This window comes from Xiphophorus couchianus, chromosome 18 (assembly GCF_001444195.1).
Source record: "Xiphophorus couchianus chromosome 18, X_couchianus-1.0, whole genome shotgun sequence".
Classification (NCBI taxonomy): domain Eukaryota; kingdom Metazoa; phylum Chordata; class Actinopteri; order Cyprinodontiformes; family Poeciliidae; genus Xiphophorus; species Xiphophorus couchianus.
In genome coordinates, this window is record NC_040245.1 from 19,537,204 (window position 1) to 19,559,705 (window position 22,502).

The 22,502-nt window shown below is 42.4% G+C and overlaps 3 protein-coding genes across 4 annotated transcripts; 1 reads left to right on the forward strand and 2 right to left on the reverse strand.

Annotated features, from left to right (window-relative positions):
* Positions 1-605: 605 nt before the first annotated feature.
* Positions 606-7,148, reverse strand: sarm1 (sterile alpha and TIR motif containing 1). Its single transcript, XM_027999254.1, has 8 exons — positions 5,919-7,148; positions 3,217-3,835; positions 2,908-3,120; positions 2,465-2,556; positions 2,051-2,377; positions 1,776-1,965; positions 1,263-1,384; positions 606-1,151 (listed from the first exon to the last, which is right to left on the reverse strand). The coding sequence occupies exons 1-8, from the start codon at positions 6,380-6,382 to the stop codon at positions 1,040-1,042; spliced, it is 2,139 nt and encodes a 712-aa protein (XP_027855055.1). The 5' UTR covers positions 6,383-7,148; the 3' UTR covers positions 606-1,039.
* A 1,511-nt stretch (positions 7,149-8,659) lies between these two features.
* vtna (vitronectin a) lies at positions 8,660-14,821 on the forward strand. 2 transcript variants are annotated; one of them, XM_027999264.1, is made up of 8 exons: positions 8,670-8,823; positions 10,894-11,013; positions 11,126-11,536; positions 11,619-11,758; positions 11,839-11,995; positions 12,102-12,254; positions 12,857-13,360; positions 14,271-14,821. In XM_027999264.1, exons 1-8 carry the CDS (start codon positions 8,685-8,687, stop codon positions 14,390-14,392), a joined length of 1,746 nt encoding a protein of 581 aa, XP_027855065.1. In that variant the 5' UTR covers positions 8,670-8,684; the 3' UTR covers positions 14,393-14,821. The 2 variants fall into 2 exon arrangements, with proteins under 2 accessions (XP_027855068.1, XP_027855065.1); XM_027999267.1 differs by lacking the exon at positions 10,894-11,013 and having other exon boundaries at positions 8,660-8,823.
* Positions 14,740-22,436, reverse strand: scarf1 (scavenger receptor class F, member 1). Its single transcript, XM_027999253.1, has 11 exons — positions 22,087-22,436; positions 21,872-21,933; positions 21,678-21,779; positions 20,104-20,644; positions 19,809-20,027; positions 19,476-19,604; positions 18,318-18,424; positions 18,117-18,228; positions 17,412-17,536; positions 16,479-16,616; positions 14,740-16,402 (listed from the first exon to the last, which is right to left on the reverse strand). The coding sequence occupies exons 1-11, from the start codon at positions 22,182-22,184 to the stop codon at positions 15,342-15,344; spliced, it is 2,694 nt and encodes an 897-aa protein (XP_027855054.1). The 5' UTR covers positions 22,185-22,436; the 3' UTR covers positions 14,740-15,341.
* Positions 22,437-22,502: the final 66 nt, after the last annotated feature.

Consider the following 22,502-nt stretch of genomic DNA (forward strand, 5'->3'; position numbering starts at 1 on the left):
TAAAAAAATGAAATGTAAATTTATCTGACAAAAAATTTCATAAATTGAGATTTCATACACCTGTTTTTACAAAGGGGGCACTAGAGGTTAATGTTACTGCAAGATCAGAAAACAAGATCAATTTTAATTGTGATGCCCACAAGTGCATATAAATAGTGCTAATTAAAAATGTTACAGTAGATTAGTAACTTCATTTCATGGAGCAACACACTTGGCCTATAAACTCTTATTGACTGGTCTGGATATTTTCCAGGAATTACATAAGTTATCTCAATAAAAACTTGTGTTTTATTGAGATAACTTATGACTGAATCAGAGAATTGCTGTCTTGAAAAGCACCTCTCCCCTCCATGTGAACAGGTTAATTCAGGCTGTAAAATCTACCCATGCTAAAATGCAGAGGGTTTACAGTTTAGCTATAATAAATTTAACAGCTGTCTATTATTGTGCTTAATACCACATGTATTTTCCACCTATTTCAGGGTTTTTAATATTGTCTTGGTTAGGTTGGAGAAGTAATGCCTGTAGTTTAGATCTAAACACCTGAAGTTGCTTCTGTAAAAACAAGATTTCTTTTTAATGAACAGAAAGCTATAACAGCCAAGTCATATTAGAGACCTGGATTCATTTATTATGTTATGTACATGACACAGAAAGAATAAGTGCATATACAATAACCTTGACTGATACTGAAGGGTTGGTAGAGCCTTCAGAAATTGCTATTGATGATGATGTTGCTGGATGCCAGTGACAGCTGGTCTATCGCTTATTTTCCTGAGATATAAAAGGCATATACTGAACGTGATTACACCAATACAGCAGTTAATGAGGAATGACATTAACGACTTAAACTTAATTACACACAGTCTGGAGTTCCCTTTTTAAGTCTTATTGTTTAAGGATTAAGGATCTGTTCACTGATTTGTGTTAGCAGGCTAAACGTATACTTCACATGCTGTCGGGCAGAGCAGGGAAGGCTGTTCTATAGGCATGTGGAAGATGGCATCACAAACAGTTTTATAGTTGTGTTTGGATTGGCTTATTTCTTCTTCTGACTTTTGGATTCGTCTGGGGCGTCAGTTGTGTCGTGGCGTCCTTTGAGAAAGCGGATGATTTTCTCAATTGTAGCTTCCTGATATTCATGAGACCATCTGTGACAAGAGGCAACACAAGCAAACTGGTTCATTCATACAGAAAACCTGGAGAGAGTAGTTTTAAAAGATAAAGTAAGGCTACGTGAGCGGAAGTGTAGTAATACTCACTTAATGCCATTGAAGTTGAGGATAGCTCTCATATCCTCTGGCAGTGACATGGGGTCAGGCCACATGAAGTTATCTGTGACGGGGACAATGTTCTTTTTACCACTCAGGGCCGTGGCTATTTCCTGCAATATAATTAGCACTTTAAATATTACCTTTGAATGTGTAAATGCATAAAGGAGCGGAATCACTTGCATGTACAGAACAGCATCACATTAGCCTGGTTTCAGAAAAGACATTTGTTATTTCGACTCATGTATACAAGATGTCAGGGGGAGGAACCAGAGGTGCAAAACACAACCTTGGTAATAGGAATGTGGAATAAAACAAATGATAAGGAAAAAAGAATGAATTTGAAAAAATTAAACAAGCAGTCAATTATGGCTGAGGTCTAAATCTATCTTTTTTGTCCTTATTTGTAACAACAAAAAGAAAAGCACATCTCATCACACTCAAATATCTACACCAATTAGAAAATGCTTCTACGTTTGTGTTAAACTGTATGTTCCTCCTGACCTTATGCACCCAGTCCTTCATGGCGGTGTCGCCCATGCACTTGTCGAGCGCGTTGGCAGACAGGACCAGGATGAAGTTGCGTGCCCTCTGTACGCTCTGGATTAGTTTGTCTTCAAATTTACCCGCCTCCAGCTTCTCCACATCTATAAAAACACTGTATCCTCTGACCTGCAGGTGCACCTTCAAAAGGCTGGAGAATGAGGTAAACAAACAAATTGCTGTGTTTTCTAATAATTTGGGAGAATTATTTTGGGAAATTTCCTATTGGGCTATACCTGGCCAGTTGGGAACCAGTGGTCCGACGGTAGCTGATGAACACGTCAGGGCCTGGAGGCTGGGCGTCTGTGTGGCTCGGCTTTAACGGCCTGCTGGCGGTGGACAGTATCTTCGCTCGGTGGACTCCGTTATCAATATGGCAGTCGTGCTGCAGCTGCTGGTCAGTCAGGTTCTCCACGTTGTTGCGGTCCACGCCTGACTGGACCAGGCCATAGGTGTACTGTCGAAAACGGGGATCCACCTCAGCCAACCAGTCAGCCATGTTGTTGGGGTCACATGTAGAGTAGTCGGCGTAGGTCTTCAGCACACGCAAGTCTCTAAGAAACCTGGATGAAGACACAAAGCATTTGTTTCTTGCAGACCAGTGACATTTTACATCAGGCTCGTGTTGAGAACTGGTCTGATCTTCTTGCCTCTTGCGGGTGAGACCTGCAGCCATGTTGAGATCAGAGCTTAGATCTTCATCTGTGATGTTCAGTAGGAGATCTCCATCCACCTGAAGCTCCTATAAGACACAGCAGGACAAAGAGGCACTTACAATCTCAAGGTGATTTTAATGTGTCTTTACAAACGTATACATTCAAACTAAACACTTTCTTATTACGTCACCCCACAAAAACAGACTTCCATGTATTTCATTGCGGTTTTGAGTGAGTCTGACACAAAGGATTTCATACTCCTGAAATGCAAGGAAATGAATACACTGTTTGCCATTTTTGTTGAGAAAAACTTTGCTGTTGGTGCGTCTGTCACATAGAACGACAAGAGGCTGTGAATTAGAGATTTTGTCACTATCTTTTCCCAGTGAAGGAAACTGTATTTCTCTGAGGTCCTTGTTGGTTTTTCTTAGACCTACCTGAAAGCGGTCGCTGAAGGCACTGAAGCCAACCTGCTGCAGCCATGTCTGCACCTCGCAGGTCTTCCAGTTGGGCACACAAGACAAGATTCGCTTTGGGACTTCTTCTCCCATCATACTCAGGGCCCTCTTGGCGAGACTGGAGACCGTCCCATTACTGGAGTACATGACGATTCTTTTAAGGCTCTGCACTGCACCGATCTCTTGAAATATCTTAAAAAAGGAGAAAATAAGTATGTAGTAAAAAAGAAAAAACTAACCTCCAACACTGGTATTATTTGAGGATTATGTCAGCTGGAGTGATTGTACCTTAGTGTTGCGCTGGCGGGACTTGATACTGGTCTCAACACAGAGATAAAAGGCTGCAATACATTTCCCCTCCACTCTCGTGCCATCTAATAATGGCAAAAGGTGCTGAAGGTCAGATGCTGTCTTTCCCTGCATGCAGTCTGCACTGTCCAGTAAGCAGCGGGCGAAGTCATCCGGATCCAAAGAGGCGATGAAAGGCTCCACCAACTCCAGCGTTCCAGACCTCACCACCTCTTTCTCAATCTCCCTGTTCGCAGCCAACACCGTCACTGCTAGGCAGGCGTGGAAGCGGATGAGCTCGTCTTCTTTGGAAAACGCCAGAGGGAAAAGCCACTCTGCCGCCTGCTTCTCAATCATCCAACGCTGACAGCGGTGGCCCCCATACATTGCGCAGTTGGCCAATGCCACGGCACAGTGGCGCAGCACGGTGGGGTCCGTGCCCCGGCACCAGAAGAGGAGGGCGTCCAGGGCACCGTTGGAGATGAGCTGGACAGACGTCTCCTCGGTGTGTTTGAACATGTGCTCCAGGATGCCAGAGACGCTGCGAGCCAGCTGGGCATCGTCCTGCTGTCGAGTCAGGTTAAGGATGACCCCCAAACCGATACGTGCTACATAGTCCCTATCAAGAAAGGGATAGGAGAATGATCAATAAAAACCGGGGTGGCGCTAACTGGTTGGCAGATCTAATTGTAAACCATGCTTCCTTCCCAAACATACAGTTCCAATGAGAGGTTTACATGCACTCATCATGGACGTTACTGTGATACAAACTTTTGATTTTTATGATGTGTTTGAGCCACGATACAGTGCACACATGTTCAATAATGTGTTCAATAATAATGTTCAATAATAAGCCTCACATTAACCTGTCAAGACATCTGTGTCAAAGAACCAACCACCTAATCCAATTGTTAAATTTATATGAAGGAAAATTAGTTATGATGTTTGGGAACAGGAATCACTGAGGCTCAGGCTTGAAATTAACTGGATACTGCAGAAACACCAGTGTAAATGTCCACAGTTAAGCCAGGTTAACACTAACATGGACTGAGATGGTCTTGATCAATAAATAAGCCTCTGGGTCAGAAATCAACACCCTTAAGCACTGGTACTAGCAGCAGCCCACAAGGACTATGCAATGGCATTCTGGTGAAAGGCTTGTGGTTAGAGCTGACAAACATTGAAAAAAGTGACGTTTTCAAACTAAACATGATCAAATGTTTGGTATACTAAAGAAGGGAGGATACCTGAAACCACAGATTAATGGTTGAAACTGGGGCATGCATGGATGCTACAATAGGACAATGACCCCAAACACAAATTAAAATCTGGATTAAAATGAAAAAAGCAGGCAGACTACATTAAGACTCTGGAATGGTTAACACAGAACACAGACTTTAACCCATTCAATAGTTATGAACTATGGTTACAAACCACTGAAAAGTTTGATTTTCAGTTTAGTTCATACTTTGAGCAAAATAAAATAAGCATATTAAAACTAGTCAGCATAATCTCTGGACTTTATTACCTGTATTATCAACTAACAGTATCAAAAACTGCTCTAATGTGATAGTTAAGTGTGACTTGTTGAGTTAAACTTCCTTTGACTCTCTCTCAGAGTCCATATCGGTGACGTGCGGTCAGGGGAGGCAAGTGAGGCAGTCGGAGCCTCGCCTGTCATAATGGAAAAATATAATGATAAAATAATTTATATTGCTATTTTAACTCTGTGGTTTGTATAGTAAAGTGTTTATTTTTTTATTTAGCTTAACCAAATTTTTTTATATTTTTTCTTCAAAATTGCTGAATTTTCGCATTTTTCCATTCAAATGCTCGGAAGCGCAGCAGGTGAGGCAGCAGCGAGCTGAGCCTCACCTGGGATAGATCAACCTCTCGCTAACTGCCATTCTATGAGAGCATGTTCCTCCTGTCTGTACGTCGCCAATAAAATGGTTAAAAAACATTTAATGTATGAACTAATTTTTCAGATTTTAGCTTATGTATATAACGTACAGTGTTTTTTGTCACCAACTGTGTGTGTCACGAGTTTCCTGTGCTGAGGAGCGATCAGAAACCGCAGAGAACAGATTCAAGGTGAGGCAGGCAGTTCTCCTGCCTCATGGCAGGGGGCGCTCATGATCCCAGACATTGTGACTCCACAACTGCAGAATAAGAGACAGTAACAGCGAGCTAGCCATACAGTGCAGCGATATATTTATAGTTTTCTCCTCTTACCACAACAATCACTTATTAATAATCGCAAAATAAACATAAAGATTAAAACCATACTACTGCAACAGACTGAATGTTCTGCTGTTTGTGTGAGAAATATTTCAGTGTTTTTTTAGGGGGGGGGGATTGTTGTCAGTTGCTATGGCAACGAGTATGTGTGTAGCCTGGCCAAAGCAGAGCGAGAAAGACGAGGTTTTGAGTTGTACTTCAACGGTTTTTCCTTTGCTGTGAAGCACAGCACGAAATTAATAATATCTACATGTCAAGTTTCATTGAGTTAACAGAATTATTCAGCGCGGCTATGGACGGCACGTAAAGGAATTGTCTTTTTGCCCTCCAGCTTTGTCCGCATGCGCGAAATTTCCTTATGTAAACAATAACATGCAGGTGGTCCACATTTGTATATCTGATTATGATTAAGTCGGTGCCTCACCAGCTTTGCACCTCACCGCTCGCCACTGGTCCCGTACCTGTTCTCTGAGATCAAAATCTGCTCCAGCAGCTTTGCAGACTCATAGATAATCTCCACAGCTGATGTCTGCTGCAGCTGAAGCAGCAGCTCCAGGCCTCCATCCAGCCGGATCCTGTTGCAGATCTCCTCGGCCACCTGACGCCCCACCGTGGGCAGCACCCAGGCCTCCTCCACCAGCTGGTAAATCTCCGCCACGGCCCTGCGGGTCTCGTCTGAGTCCGAGTTTTCCTTGGCTGCCTTGAGGTTCCTGATGGCTTCGCGCAGGGCAGGGAGGGAGTCCTTCAAGACGGCCTGGACGTCGGCGCTGAGACCCGGAGAGACCGGCTTGGGCTCGCAGCCGGAGCCGCTCCTCCCTCTCTGCAGCCGGCTGACATAGTCCGGGACAGTGAGTCTGTCTGAGCTGAACATGAAGGAGAGACGTCGATGGAGCCTAAACAGGAAGAGCGTCAAAGACAAGAGCATCTACTGACTGGGAGGCAGAGGGAGGTCCTGGCCTGCAGCTGTTTACACAGGCCTCTGGTTCAGGCTGATGCTGAAGATATCACAGAGCGCCACATTAAAGCGAAAACCCAGTTAGAGAACACGACCACAAATAACACCTGACAGCTTTCACCACGTTGCATCACCTGCACTCTGCTGTTTTCTTAAGCTGATCTTGAACTCCGCGGATGTTTAGTCTACAGCTCTGTCCTCCATTGATAATTCTTTGTTTTTTCTTTAAACAAGCAAAAACTGAAGCTCAGTGAGCCAAAAAAAAATGAATTAATAGCTAGGAAGAAAAGGCTCTTTTCTTTTCTCACGAAGAAAGAACTGTTGTGTGTTTCCTCATTCAGCGGAGACAAAGGATGATTGTAGCTGTCATAGTCCTCGTTTCCACAGCAACCAGAGCTCTGCAAAGGCCTAATGGAGCGAAATAATCAACAACAAACGCTTCTTTAGGGTAATTCAACACGAATCGCATCATTCAATTAATTTAAGACCGTCACTCTACCGAGAGGTTGGGGTAAATAAACGCTCAGCCGCTGGGTCTCCATCCTCCTCTCCTCCACCTTCAATACAGCCGGTCAGAGCATGCGCACAGCGAACGGAGTCTCTGCGCTGTAAACACTTCAGGCCCCCTGCTGGGGGAATAGAGGAAAACAGCCAAGCTTAAACTGAAGAAAACTAAGGAATAAATTCAGTTAAATTTCACTTAAAGTAGTTAGTAACTTAAATTAACGATTACAATAAAGCATTCTGGGAATATATTTTATTATTATTATTATTATAAAGGATACTTTGTTGTTTCTAGAGATTCTCTTTCATATAATAGAATGATCTATCACAGGGATAAATAACTATAAATAAATTATTATCTCCAAACCTTCTGCACATTGTTTAAATGAATAGGGACAAAAGTGTCTATATTCACATATGAATTTATCTCGAGTAGAGATTAGCTTGTATTCCTTTTATTCCAACTGCCTATTGCAGATATAAATATTATTTAAGAATACCATCAAAATCCAGCTATCCAGTCAATAACATATGTCTTTGTAATATTTTCCGGCATTTAGATTTTAAAGATGCTTAATGTAGATCACTAAATCAACTTTCCGTCCTCCATGTGATACAGTTTAGTCCAAAGCTATGTTTCCTGTATTTGAGGAATTTGTTCTCCATTTCTATTGTTGTGAATATCCTTGTTTCAACCACATTGCTTTCAGTTTTTCTGACTAAATTGCTTGGACCTTCTTTGTTTGTTTGTTTGTTTTCCATTCTACAACCATCCTGTTGTGCTCATACAGCCGTTAAATTTCAAATACAGGAGGTTGAGAAAAGACAACATTTTTACTCAGTATTAATAACAAAGTTGTTTGGTTTTGCATTTTGTCATTCTTGACAGCTCTATTGAATTAAGTTTTCTGTTTAAACAAAGAGGTGCAAAAAAAAACCTTAATTAGTTCCCTGGGAAGCCTTAAGTGACAAATTCAACTATCATGCAATGTTCACTGATTTGGTTTAATTGCCTGCTTTTACCCTATATTTCAAAAAAGTGAACTTGTGAAAAGTAAACTAATGTTCCACAACAAACGTCTGAGACCTACAAATGAACAGCTGAATTTACGCAAAGATTATGTTTCTCATGGATAGACTTTATTGGCTAATTTTACTTCTGAGTGTAAATGTGTTGAATTTCTTGAAGGGTTACAGATTCAAAACGACTTGATGTCATGCCACAAATGTGTCTTCCAACTTCCCACCAGGCAACAGAAGGGGAAAGATTTTTTCCAATATGTTAAGATTTATTCATCTTACACAGGAATAGTACTCCTTCGAATGGATTTGGATTATTGTTGCTGTCTGCCTGGGAGAAATGCCCAGAGGCAAAATTGCTTTTTGAAGGTTGGTTTTTACCTCTTCTTGCTCATCGTTTTCTGTAGGATGTGTCTGTTTCTCTCTAAAACCATTTATGCGCTCTATTTTCTGCACAGTTTGTAAGACAGAGCTGTCCACCTGTCCTAACACATATCGGAGGTCCCACATAAGAAACATAACTTAGACATAATGTCCAATATTATCGATTCCATAAAATATATAACACTGGCTTTAAGATTCATAAACTGCACCAAAAACAGATTAAATGGTTCCTTCGGGCCTGAGCAGAGGGTCAGACGGATCCAGCATTTTGTTCTTTATTGATTCCTTTCTTTTTCCGTCCAGGCTTGGTTGCTTGTGAACAAACGAAGTTAAAGTAAACAGAGGGAAGAGGGGTGACTGACACATGTTTCCAATAACCGGAGCACATGATTTATCATTACCTCCTCAGTCTGCCTGCTGGCAGAACAGAAGCAGCATGAAGTTGTGTTTAATCCTCCTGCTCTCTCTGAGCGCCAAGGCCTTCACTGAGGGGATCTTCACTGGTGAGTGACGCAATAAAAATTAAGCTAAAAGTATTTTCCATTTCGGAAACAACTTCTTTTTATCCTATAAGATTTGTTATTTTCAGGGTCAAACTCTTTTGCTGCTGTTGTTACTAACATTTTGCTTGTCCTGGTAGTGAAATGGAAAATATTTTTGGAATTATTCTGTTCATTCTGAATTTGATGGACTAATTAATTAACTTTGATCTGGTCAGAAGCCTGTTTTTGTTATGTATACATGGCAGAACTCTGAAGGTAAATTAATAAACGTGTATATAGGGAATCATTTGTCGAGATGGGTGTCAATTATTTAAAGATCTAAATATATCAGTTTAGAAAAGAGAAATAGACCTTATATTAAGAGGTAAAATAACAAGCAATCATCTCACATTGATCTTGCATTAGATAACGATTTACCTAAAAAAAACAAAACTGCAGTAAAATAACTTAGCAGCTTGTATTCATGACTTCATTTTTTTCACATTTTTCACTTTAAAGTGGTAAAATAAATTTTCTACGAAATACCAACTTAAAGCAGAACATAGTTCTAAAAGTAGCCATAAAGGAAATGTGTTTTTCAGAATGTTTCAAAGAGTTAAAAAAAATTAATAAAATTGAAAAGTGTGGCCTGCATTTGTGTTCAGCCATGCAGAGTATGTATTTGGTAGAACCACCTGGCGCTGTAGCAGCTGTAAGGGTTTGGGGGTATGCTACCAGTTTTGCATGTTCAGAGACTGAAATTCTTTTTTTTTTTAAAAAACACTAACTCGGTCAGACTGGATGAAGAACTTCTGTAGACATTCATTTTCAAGTCCGGCCACAGATTCTCTGTCTGGACTTTCACTGATCCATTCTAACACATGAACATGTTTTGGTCTTTACTACCGCGTTGATGCTTTAGTAACTACTGGCAGCTGTTGCTCTGTTTGAAGATGAAATACCGCCACAATTTCACATCCATCACACATACAAGCACCCATACACAGCATGATGCTGCCACCACCATGTTTCGCTGTGTCAATTATGGAATTCACCATATTAGCTTTCCATCACACCGTTTTACATTCAATGCAGGATACAAGTTCATAATTTTGAGTATTGCTCTCATTGCCTCTCCTGTTACTTCAGATAAAGATTATTTATTAGCTTTGTAGCTTCAGTGCTGCACTCATTTTATTCTCAGGTGATCGATTGAACAGTTCTCTGTAAGACGCGTAAAAGTCTGGAGTATGTTTTATAAACTTTAAACTTCTTCATATCTTTATTGCTCTGCTGTTTGTTCACTAATGTCTAAGGCCTTCACAAAGAAAGAGTTGCTAAATCACACACAGATGGGAGTAGCGTGTTGTGCAGATACAGTTTATCAGGGGAAAAGTCCTTGACACAGCTGTCCAGTTTTTGATTCCTGATCTTAGACATTTGCTGAATGTCTTCCCCCCTTTCTTTATCCCATTTTCTGTTCGGTCACCATCATCAAAGTCCATTAGAGCCATAAAACCTTAAACTTCTGAAGGCAACTGGTTGCACTGGATTTTATTCAGTGGAACCAGAGTAAAGGAAACTGAAAACAAATGCACAAAACACTTTTCAGATTGTCAAAACAACAAATCCTTCTTGTTCCACTTAATGATTCACTTATTTATTATTAATTCATCACTTTAACCATCAAAAACCACTAAAGTTTGTGCGTGGCATCCAGAAAGCCGATAATTTGCCCATAGAGTTTTTGCCATGAATAAAAGTTTGACTAAAATAAATCGAATAGCTGCAATGTGTCTCACAATGTTGCCTGAATGCAATCCAACAATCCTGTACTTTGATTGTTCCAAGAACTGACCTCCCCTCCAGTAATTAATCAACAAAGGAGCCTCTAACTAATCAGGGTTCTTGTCGGTATAATTGGGAAAACCTGATTTTTGCCTTGTGCTGTTCTATCAAAGTCCCATGGGAACTATAATCAAATAAGATCTAATCAAGAACCAGAGGAAATTAATTTGTCTGGGAGAGTCACTAACAACCAGAATCAGCTCCGGGAGACAAACTGAACGAAGTGCGTCGTTTTATCCAAAGAGTCTTGTCTGGACCAATGTGAAAACGGCTTTCAGGCTCAGAGGAAGTGCCAGTGCGACTCCATGTGCAAGTATTACAAAAGCTGCTGCTCTGACTATGAGGCCATCTGTGGCATGACGAGTAAGAACCCTCACCGCCCATCCGCTCCAAACAATACCCTGCATATTTTATACAGTCTCTGCTCAAAATCCCCACATAAGCACTGCTGTTAACATTACTCATGTCCCCTCAGCTCGTGGCGACACGTTTGTGTTTGCAGAGGACGACGACGATGATGATTTGTTTGGAAGCACCACTCCAACCCCAAAAGGTCCCGCTGATGTTGCATCCACCCAGCCTACTGTCTCAGACTTCAACCAAAGACTGCATCAACCTCCAGAGACCAATCTGAAAAAAATGACAAAACCTCCACGGCTGGTGAACCAAAGAGTGACTCCCGAAAGTGAGCTCGCTGCCACGACTGGAGCTCCTCAGGCTCCTTCAGCCACCACCACTGCTCCCAAAACCACACTGGCCACCACAGTGGCCACCACCACTGTTGGCGTCACCACAGCAGCTCCTGACCCAGATGCCGAGGTCTGCAGTGGGAGGCCTTTTGGCTCCTTCATGCAGCTTAAAAACGGCTCCATCTATGCCTTCAGAGGTGCTTTGTCTCAACTTCCACAACATTCGTCGAATCACCATTGCTCTGGTTTGGTTGTGATTGTGAGCTTTCTGCTTTCCAGGGGAGTACTTCTTTGAGATGGACCAGAAGTCGGTTCTTCCTGGTTACCCAAAGCTGATAAAAGATGTGTGGGGCATCAGCGGGCCAATCGACGCTGCATTCACTCGCATCAACTGTCAGGGGAAGACCTACATCTTTAAGGTGGCGGCAAGGAGACATCAACTGGCAACTCTTATCGTCCTCCGGTTTCTAATGTTTGTTCTGATTAAAACTTTCATCAGGGAAACAAGTACTGGAGGTTTGAAGAGGGCATCCTGGAGGACGATTATCCACGGGACATCAGCGTTGGCTTTGACAAGATTCCTGATCATGTGGATGCAGCGTTCGCCCTTCCTGCTCACAGCCACCACGGAAAAGAGAAAGTTTACTTCTTCAAAGGTATTTCCAGAACTTATTGTTGTATCTTTGACATTTTCTTCTGTTTAAAAGGTGAGCAGAAGCTTCTTAGATGCTTGACCATTTTTTATTCTGTGGTTTCATCCAGGTGACCAGTACTATGTGTACGAGTTTTTGCACCAACCTTCCCACGAGGAGTGTGCCGCCATGTCTGAGAGATCTCCATCCACGCTGTTCAGGCGCTACACTGATCTGTACTACAGCAACTATGAGCGATACTTCAGCGAACTTTTCTCTGACTGTAAGTTTAGCAAGAGGATTCAAACAGCTTAAACCTTTTCACGTTTTGTCACCTTACAACCACAAACTTAAATGTATTTTAAGATGATTGTCATGTCACAAACTGACATAATGTGCCAATGTGGCTCCGACTTAAAGTACTTTCATGATTGTGAAGTAAGAAATCCAAATGACAATCTGATCAAAGATTTTTTTTAAATGTTTTCAGATGCTCTCCATCCAATCTGTCTAATCTTGAGCAACTGTGCAAAGAAGACTGGGAAGCACGTTCCTATTTACATGCACAAAGTTACTGGAGGTGCACCCTAAAAAAAGGTTCTAGTTGTAATTGCAGATAAAGATGTTCGACAAAGTATTGGCTTGAAGGCCCTGAATAGAAATGCTTGTGCCACTTTTCAGATTTTATTTTTAAAAAGGAATTTTGTTTTTACTTAACACTTCACAATTATGTGCTACTCTGTGTTTTTCTATCATAAAATAATAGCTGCAGTTAAAAACAAAAATGTGGGAAAGTTCAAATGGCGGCAATACTGTTTCAAGGTTCTGTATACGCTTTGAGAGGAAGAAGCATATCTACTTGCTGATGACTCTGATCTTCTGCAGCGCCTCAGCATCACGACAAGCATCACTTCATCAACAAAGACTGGAAAGGCCTCAAGTCTCCAGTGGATGCTGCCATGGCCGGCAGGATCTACGTTGCTCCTTTGGGGTTGTCGTCCCGGCCCGACCAGCAGTGGGGGCAGCAGTACCAGCAGAACGGATGGCAGAGAGGTCGGAGGCGACAGAACCGGTCTCCTTCCTGGGGGTCCATGGCCGAGCAGGGCATGGGCATGGGCCAGGGGTTTGCTGAGAGGGGCATGGAGATGGGTCTGAGATTGGCAGAGAGGAGGATGGAGATGGAGGAGAGGCTGGGCCGGGACCAGGACAGGCGGCGGGATCGGGACTGGGACCTGGACAGACGATGGAATCAGGACTGGGACCAGAACAGAAGGTGGGACCGGGACTGGGACCGTTACAACCAGAACAACAGAGGCAACTACGACACCAGGAATGATCGATTCTTCCAGGGAGAAATGCCCATCCAGAGTGTTTACTTCTTTAAAGCAGGTAAATAGTAATATGTAATCATTTAAACTCATAGTAAATTTAGGTATTATGTTCATAATTAAGATGCTCAAATTATATTGTACTAGAATGTATTCAACCTCCAACCGTTATCAGCCTTTTCTCACACTAAAACCAAAAATGACAGTTTCATGTGGTCAGCTTTATGTTATTGATCGACAAAAACTACCACATCATTGTGAAGTTAAAGAAAATGATAAACAGTACCTCTTAGCATCACAGTGATAAAAAAGCAAAAACAAAGACCTCATCTTGTCTTAAGCTGCCTATGAAGCATCATGGGAGACGGGATCCAATCACATACTTTTTTTAACATTACTGGACAATAAAAGAAATGAATTTGGTCTAAAAACCAAACATATGTAACAAAAGTTAAGCCAGTTGTTTAAATCCTCCCTCAACTGTAATACCTTCCTGCTACAAAGGTAAAGGCTAAACAGGTTATTTATTTAAAAAATGTTTGAAATCAGTCACGTTTAAGATCAACTCCTTATTTAAGCCAAACCAGTTTGCATCAGAAACCCGTAACATTAACAACAGACAAAGATTTTGCACATTTTAACAGATGGAAAGTCTTGAGTTTTACTGAGATTTAGTTTGAAATTAATTTTATTACCCTTCCAGCTCTGTCTGGAAGACGTATTATAGTAACCAGTTTCACATGATCTTTACTTGTCCTCATGACAAAACAGAAATGGCTTAAATCATGGCAGTTCCTCTTTTTTGCTGTGTGATACTTTCCATGTGCCTCTTACCACAAGGTTTTTCTCTTACTTTTTTACGTGACAAAACTCAACAAAATAATTAAGTCCTGCATCTTTAAAATATCTACCAGGATGAAGCTCCCTGAAGCAGTGAAATAGTTTGAGACTGGCTTGCTTTTGTGTTCTAGATAAATACTACAGAGTTGACCTGAGGACCAAAAGAGTTGACCCTGCTATGCCTCCGTACCCCAGATCCATCGCCAAGTACTGGCTCGGCTGTCCAAACCCATCTGGGGCAGAGAAGAAGTAGTTTAACATTTTCTTACTAGTTTTTATTTGTGTGTGTCATGTGAGTTTAAAATAATGTGTCACGAATGAGTCGTTTTCACAATAACCGTCTGTGCTGGCTGTGAAAAGTTCACAAAACACTGGCAACGTAACTAATAAAAATCAGCAAACGGCAGCATTCAGAGAAAGTCCAAACGGTTAAAGTTCAGACGGCTGATTTTCTGAGTGGCTAGCTTGTGTGTTTACAGCGTCAGCTGATCGACTTCATCAAATACAGAACAGATTCAGTTCAGACAGGAAAAGACAGAAAGGACCTAACACTACATTCTGCCTTAAAACAACTACAACTGTGTCCTAAATCTTTTTTTATTTTGTTTTTCCTACCTGTAACTTTGACTTTGTGGCGTGAATAAAACACAATAAACTTAAGAGATGTTGCTGCCAAACAGCAGTGCTTCATGCTGGGTGGTTTCCTGTTTGAGGGAATGTTGACATTAAAGCTGTGGATGTGAAAACATGTTTACAAGTTCAGCTTTCTCTCTTCTGTGTAATTATGTTTACAGAAATCTACAAGAAATCTGCTGTAAAAAAAAAATCAGGACACCCCATGCCAGGAATCATATTTTGGTACTTTTTTTCCCACATGATTCTGCAACACGCATACAAATCACCCGGTTTCAGTTCCCTGCGACTCAATCTGTGAAGGATGACTCATTTCAAACAACATGACCTCTGGCCTCTTGCTCTGACATGTTTCATTGTATCTGTTTTCACACTCTTTGCATAAATATCTAAACCTTAATCGAGCGTAAACAGATTGTAATCTTTAAGACAAGCGTCATCATGTAAACTGCACTTCTGTACGTTTTTCTGCTAAAGCACCATCATCATCCCATTTCTGTCTGAAACGTCACTGCAGAGGAATAATCTGGTTGCATCAAGATCAGACCTGCTGACTCGGTGTCTCTGAGTTATTGTTGTGAGATTAAGACGTTTTCATAGCAGGGTTCATCGTTTGCTGCTCCCTGGTTGTTGATGGCCTGAGTCGTCTCTCCTGTTGGTCCCACGGTCAGATAGCTGCACTCTGTTTGCCCTGCAGCTGCATCCACACCCTGCATGGCTCTTCCTTCAGCTCTCAGACCTGACCCGCTGATGGCCACCTCTGGGACGCTCTTCAGGATGGATGACAGGGGCCGATTTGGCGTGTTCCCCTCTGATGGAGGAGCCTCTGAAGCGCCGCTGGAGGCGTTCTTCCGCCTGACTGGCTTAGCCTCACCTCCTGACGGCCCTCCCTGCTCCCACACGGCAGCCCGAGCTCCCAGCTTCCTCCTCGGGGGTTTGGTGATCCCCTCGGCTGCCTTTGACTTGGCTCTTCCGCCGTCCTGCTCCTTTTGTCTCTGCAGGCTGCCGAGTCTGCGCAGCATGGCCTGGACCGGTCCTTCAGAGCTCGACTCTGCTTTTGTCACAGGCCTGCCGGCCTTACCGACTGTCACATACACCGTGGTAACCTTATGAAGAGCCCCCGCCTCACCCTCAGAGTTGAGCAGTGGGGTTCCTTTATGCGCAGCTGTGTTGGACATGGTCCGCCTTTGCCCTGACGTCCCAGGGACTTGTAAATTTGGGCTTGTGTCTACTTCCTGTTCCACCACCTCACAGCTCGACTCTTGTGTCTCTGTTGCTTGACCCTCATCCCCATCTTCCCTCTCCTCTTCCTCAGCTCTGTCTTCCTCCCCAGTTCTAGCTGTCCCTCCCTGACTTTGGAGGGCGGACAGCATCAGAACCCCCCAGGGGGTCTTCACTTTGTTACGCGGAGGAGCACCAGGGTCCTGACCGGACCCACGCCTCTCCTTAGGACTAAAGCGCGTCCCTTCTGCAAATGACACGGACGGCCTCTTGGACTTGGCGTTGCTGGAGGTGCGAGGGATGTTGAAGGACGAAGCGATGTCCTCGCTGCTGAACCCGGACGGGTCCAGGAACATATTGCACTTGGAGCTCATCTCCTGGAACTCCCCACCCGCCACGGCCGGGATGTCTGTGGACACACAGAGGATGTTTATAGAAGACGTTGTTGTAAAACTGCTGCTCCTGTGCAGAGTTTGAGCTCCTACCTTCTCTTGGAGGAACGCAGTAGAGAGCCTCGCCCTCCTCTTCGTCACTGTCGAAGGACGACCCCTCGGTGACCCAGCCAGAAGAGGGAGGCTCGATGAAGCTGTGGTTGAAAGTCACCTCTGGGTCGTGGTGAGACACTGTCCGAAAGAGTCCCGAAACAAATCAAAACATGAAGCTTGTGAGGTTAAAACTAAACATGGGAAAGACATGAAGCTTTAAATATACTCGGCTTGAAAAAAGTAGTCATATTACTTGAACTTTCACACATTTTGTAACATTACAAGCACAACTGCAATGTATTTTATTTGGATTTTATAGATAACAAAGTTGTGCATATTTGTCAAATGGAAGGAAAATGACACAAATTCACTAATTTGCTTCCTTTGCATTGATTTTCCTGAATAAAATTAAATGAAGCCAAATGCTTTCAATAGTCTAGGGAATAAATAAGAGTCCTCCTGTCTGTCATTTTATCTCAGTATAAACCCGATTGTTCTGTGAAAGCTTCAAAGATTTGTTCATTTTCTTTAGAAATCCAGGAGCAACTAGCATAATGAAAACCAAAAAATGCAGCAGACAGGTCAGGGGGAACGTTGTGAAGAAGCAGAGTTTAGTAATAAAACAACTTCACAAGCAACTTCTCACTCAGCACTGGTCAGTCAACTGAAAACAGGTCTGCACTGTGTCAGGAAAAATGTGCCGTTGCGATACTATTGCTGTAATGATGAATTATGATTAGTCCACTTCTTTTCTAGGTCTTTTTCTTTCATTTCCTTCATCACATTCTCTTTTCTCCACTCTTTCTGAGCTGTCAGCCAATAAAAATATCCTGCAAGTGCGGGTAATAACAGCAGGAAAGGTCTAAACAACAGCTAAATGTAGACTTTGTGGGAACAATTGTTACAGGAAAAACACTTTGAGTTGGTACTGACCAGTGACTCGAGGCAGGCCGGAAGACCAGTCCGACATACAGGGGAGGGCAGCGCCGATGTTCGCCAGGACGCTGTAGACGTGATATTTCATCCTGACCAACATGCCGCCATCAGCCACAGCCGCACTGCAACAGGAGGAAGACAGCAGGGAGTCAAAATAAAAGGGTTAGGAGCTTTTACACTGGTTTTGACCCCCAAAAGTCAGAGTTTATAGCTTTGTAAGCAGAGACATGGTTACATGGTTGTTTTAATGTACTCATATTGACTAATATGCACTATCAATTATAAGATATATAAATTCAAATTTAACACAACTTGTCATAGTTTTACCATGTGACTAGTAGGCTGATTAACAGTGAAAAGTAACTTAATTTATGTCGTCATGGTAAAGCATCAACTTAAGTGAGAAGATTTGTGCAATTATTCGTACTGCCAGAAGGGGGAGACATTTTCCCCAAATAAACGAGTCGTACCGGTAAGTTAAATTTAATGAATTAGAATTAGAATTATTAAAAGCACTGAATATTGCTCAACATAAACTACATAACACTTGTATTTTAACCAGTAGATAAACATATACAATTATATTTTTTGAAGTTATCAAGGAATTTAAATAATGTCTCTGATACTAATAGATTTAGACTGTAGCACATCCCATACAACGACTTAAACCAGTAATATTTATGAATGTGAGTAGGAACAGACCTGTTTTTGCTGTCAGCTGGACCTCCTCCGCAACACAAGCAGCAACACAGTACAGCAAAAAACAGCAGGAACAAGGGAACCAGCACGCCTGCGAGCACAGCACCTCTACCACCTGGTGGACACGCAACATTAGAGGTCCTTTGGGCTTAAAAGGAAACACTTGCATCATGAAACAAAGATCCTGTAAGGCGGTGCACATACTGTAGGGGCAAGCACCAGTGACGGGGTGGCAGCCGACTCCTTCACCACAGTCACAGAGGGACGAACAGTTGAGGCCAAACAGCGGAGCGGGACAGGTGTTGTTACAGCTGGAAATGACAGCGACACTCAGAGTACTGCTTTAAACTACGACAATGAATTACGTTGTAATTTGATGCTCTCTGAATAACACAGAGATGTGGAATAAAATTGATTAAACCAGATATTTGTTGTTTTCTTGATGAGCTCCCACTGTCCAGCTGTTACCATGAGCTGTTAGCTGCCTCAGAATAATTATTTGGTATTTCATCTGAACCCAACCATAAATAGGTAGAAATGAAGATGATCAGATCCAGTTTGAGCTGGCAGAACTCTGGAAGTTTAAGCTTTGAGCAAAATATGAATAAATGAATTGAACATTTAGACAATAAAATACACTGTAATCTAACAAACTGTGTTTATAAAGATTTTTTATTTATACAAATAGACATATCCATTAGAATTTCCATATAACATTACATTTATATCAGTGAAGTCTGTTGTAGTAATTGTCTGTCAGAAGTACACAAAGACTTTATTATATTATTACTAAGCCTTTAAATCTTTATCCTGCTGGTAAATGAAGAATGTTGCCAGGAAATTTTTGATGAATCAGCTGCTTTTGCAGCGGTCAAATTAAGAATGAGTTAACCAATAATCGCTTCATTACTGCAGAACATTACATTTTCATTGTGACACACCACAACACAGACTATTCATTCACTATCCATTATTTTTCAGAGTAAACATTAATTTTTTTCCAGAGTAAACAAAATGGTAAATGTGCGCCTTATCAAGTCCAGAGGAGCCCAAAGTGCTTCACACTACATTCACCCATTCACTCACACACTGATGGACGCAAGCTACTGGGTAGTAGCCGCAGCTGTCCTGGGTCAGTCTGATAGACTTGGAAGACAAACTCCTACCACCATTACCCCCAATTTATATTTAAATTCTTAAAAGAAGATGTAAATAATTTGCAATTTCTGATAAAAACTTGGCATTGTGCGGAGATATGAAGACATTCTGTGTGGATGGTTATTACTTGTCTATGTGGAGTCATAAATGTATTTCTAGAAAAATAAAACAATCTATATTCAGACTGTGGGTCTGATAGTTTACCTTTCTCCTTGAAAACCTGGCTGACAGACACATCTTCCTGTCACATGATGACAGTTACCATGGAAACAGGGACTGCACAGGAAGCGGCAGGCGTCCCCATACGTCCCATCTGAGCAGGGCTCCTCACACCTGGATGAGCACAAAAAACAGCACAGATTTAGAAAGTAAAACCACATTACAGCCACAAATAATTGAATTGGGATTTTAAATGAGAAACACAAAAATAGAGACAAACCAAAGTGATGCAATTTGTACAACTTGGATTTCTAGTTAATAATCTATTTTCTATTTCTTTATTTCCATTCTTTTTCCCTCTCAAAAACTCTTGCAAACCTGGTTCCGGTCCATCCAGGGTCACATCTCCAACATTTCCCGGTTTTTGGTTCACAGGGTTCATTGTTCCAGCACCGCGGACACTTATCGTTGCAGCCTTCTCCATAGAAACCAGTAGCGCATGGCTGGTCACATCGTGTGCCATTCAGGCCGGGTTCACAGGCAGCGCAGGCACCATCGGTGGACGAGCACGGCCGCTTGTCTTTACAGGAACCACATCTAGAGGCAGGAGTCAGAGTCAGGATGACAGGATGTTTTAACATAGGAAACAAACGGCTCTAAATTCATCTTTTACCTCATTGTACAGCTGCTGCCATAGTACCCAGCTTCACAAGGACGGCTGCATGAAGCACCCATGTACCCTGGGTGGCAGAGGCACTCCCCAGAGGCCGGGTCACAGCTGCTGTGTGAGAGGTCACAGTTACAGTTCCTGTCACAGCTGGGCCCCCAGGAGCCTGCCTCGCATTCACACACTCCGGTCCGCTCGTTACACGGAGACTGGTTACAGTTGCACGTGGCGTGGCATTTCATGCCCCAGTGGCCCCCGTGGCACTGGCAGCGGCCTGTTAGTGGGTCGCAGCTGGAATCCACGGAGCCACCGCTGGAGCACTGGCACGGTTTGGAGCACATCTGGGACCACCAGCCTTTGTTGCAGATGCATTTTCCATTGACACGGTGGCAGTGGCCGTTGACAGTGCACTTGCAGGTGTTCTGGCAAAGGGAACCCCAGCGGGTGGGGTAGCACGTACACTCGCCGGTGACAGGATTACAGCGGCCATGAGGGTAGCACGGACACACCTGTCGGCAGTCTGGGGCCCAAAACGCCAGTGGACACTCTTGTGTTTAAAACAAAACAGGGATTATTTACAAAGCAGATGGAAGACCGCTTCATTTACCACTTAAATGCTACGGATCATCAGACAAGCTTTAATGTGAGACGACGACGACTCCTGAGTAAACTCAAAATGCTGCTTTCAGCCTGCGATTTAGTTTAAGGGGGAAAAGTTATCTAAATAAACCTAGTTCAATGAATTTAAGAAGGGATGCCCTATTTAAGGTCATGTAGCATAATCGCAATCAGATTTAAATCCAGACTTTGATTAGGACACTTTTTGACACTTTTGATTGTGGTAGACTTTTCCTTGTTCATTTGTGGAGAATGTTTCAAATGGGAAGTTTCTTTCCCTTTACAAACCAATGGGGGCCAGTGGCTTTTAAATATGTTAGTTTATTTAATGTTGTCAGACTGTTTCTACTTTGGTAATTTTTTGATCAGTAATCAAAACAATCCTCCGCAGTGATGTAAAAGAGACAATGCCAATTAAACTAACGGGCTTGATGGCACAGCCAGTTATTACGTTAGGAGGACAGTCACAGAGGCTCAGGTTGGTTTACATAGATTTTCACCTAATTAATAAAAGTACCATTTAAAAGCAGCTCTTTGTAATTACTCAGGTTATCTTTGTCTGATAATAAAACGTGTGATAATGTGAAGAATTTTCAGTGTGACAAAAACAAAAGAAAAGAGAAATGAAAGAGGTAAATATTTAATACATACCAGTATAAAACAAAGTAGTTGTTATTACTTTAACTCCACCAGAGAAAAACATCAAATGTATGATTCAGGAAATTTTTTCTGAAGTTGCGCAATGCAGTTTTTGGATTTTTTTTACATCCAAATGTGTTTCTGCAGATTTCCCTGAGCTGTGCTGGTCTTCTAATAGACACAGCCCTGGATTTAAAACAAGAAATCCACTTTCCCTATTACATATCACATCATTTTTGAAAGCATCCGCACCGTTTGACTCGTGACTTTTGTCATGTTGCTAAGAAGATGACAAACATCTAGTATCGTTTCCAGCAACTCACCTGTTTTACACTGAGCTCCATAGAAGCCAGGTGGGCAGCGACACACTCCAGGAAATATACAGACTTCATTCTCAAGACACGCCTGTTCACCTTCACAGACAGCTACACACATAAACACACACAGAATGAGAATAAATAACAATCCAACACAACATAAGACCATCAAAGTGAACTTTGGATTACTCCAAACTCACGTATGGTGCACTCTTTTCCCTGCTGACGCCATCCAGTGCAACAGACCGGACTGGGGGAGTCCCTGAATATGCAAGATATGATCAATAGAGCCTAAATTACAGAAAACACCAGAAATAGTGCAAAAGAAATAAGCTCTGAATAGCTGAAAACATTTAAGTCAGACAATTTGGTGTGTGTTCTGCTACCAAGTAGGAAAGCAACAGCTGAAGCGTACCTTGAATCTTTGCAGACATTTTTCCCACCAGGATCCAGTGTCTGTGCAGAGGACAGCGAGCAGCAGAGCAAAGCGCTCAGAGCTCTGAGAAACCTCATCTTCACTCAAAACCCACCGCAGAAATCTCCTACGCCTGGAACCGAATATCTTTGTGAGTGCTTCTTGCTTCCTCACTTGTTCTGGTACAATGAAAGGCAGCGTTTGTCTTCTCTCCTCCCTTCCCTCCCTCCCTGGTTCTGTCCGGTGAGTCTTCTTGTGGGTCTGGTGCAGCCAGAGAGGTCAAAGCCCACCGAGTTTCCTCTCCACATTTCCTCGGGAAGTCGGAGCCACTTCCTCCAATTCATGCCAGACGCAGAACTTTTAAGAGAATAATACACACACAGACACACACACCTGCACACTGACGAAGCACGTAC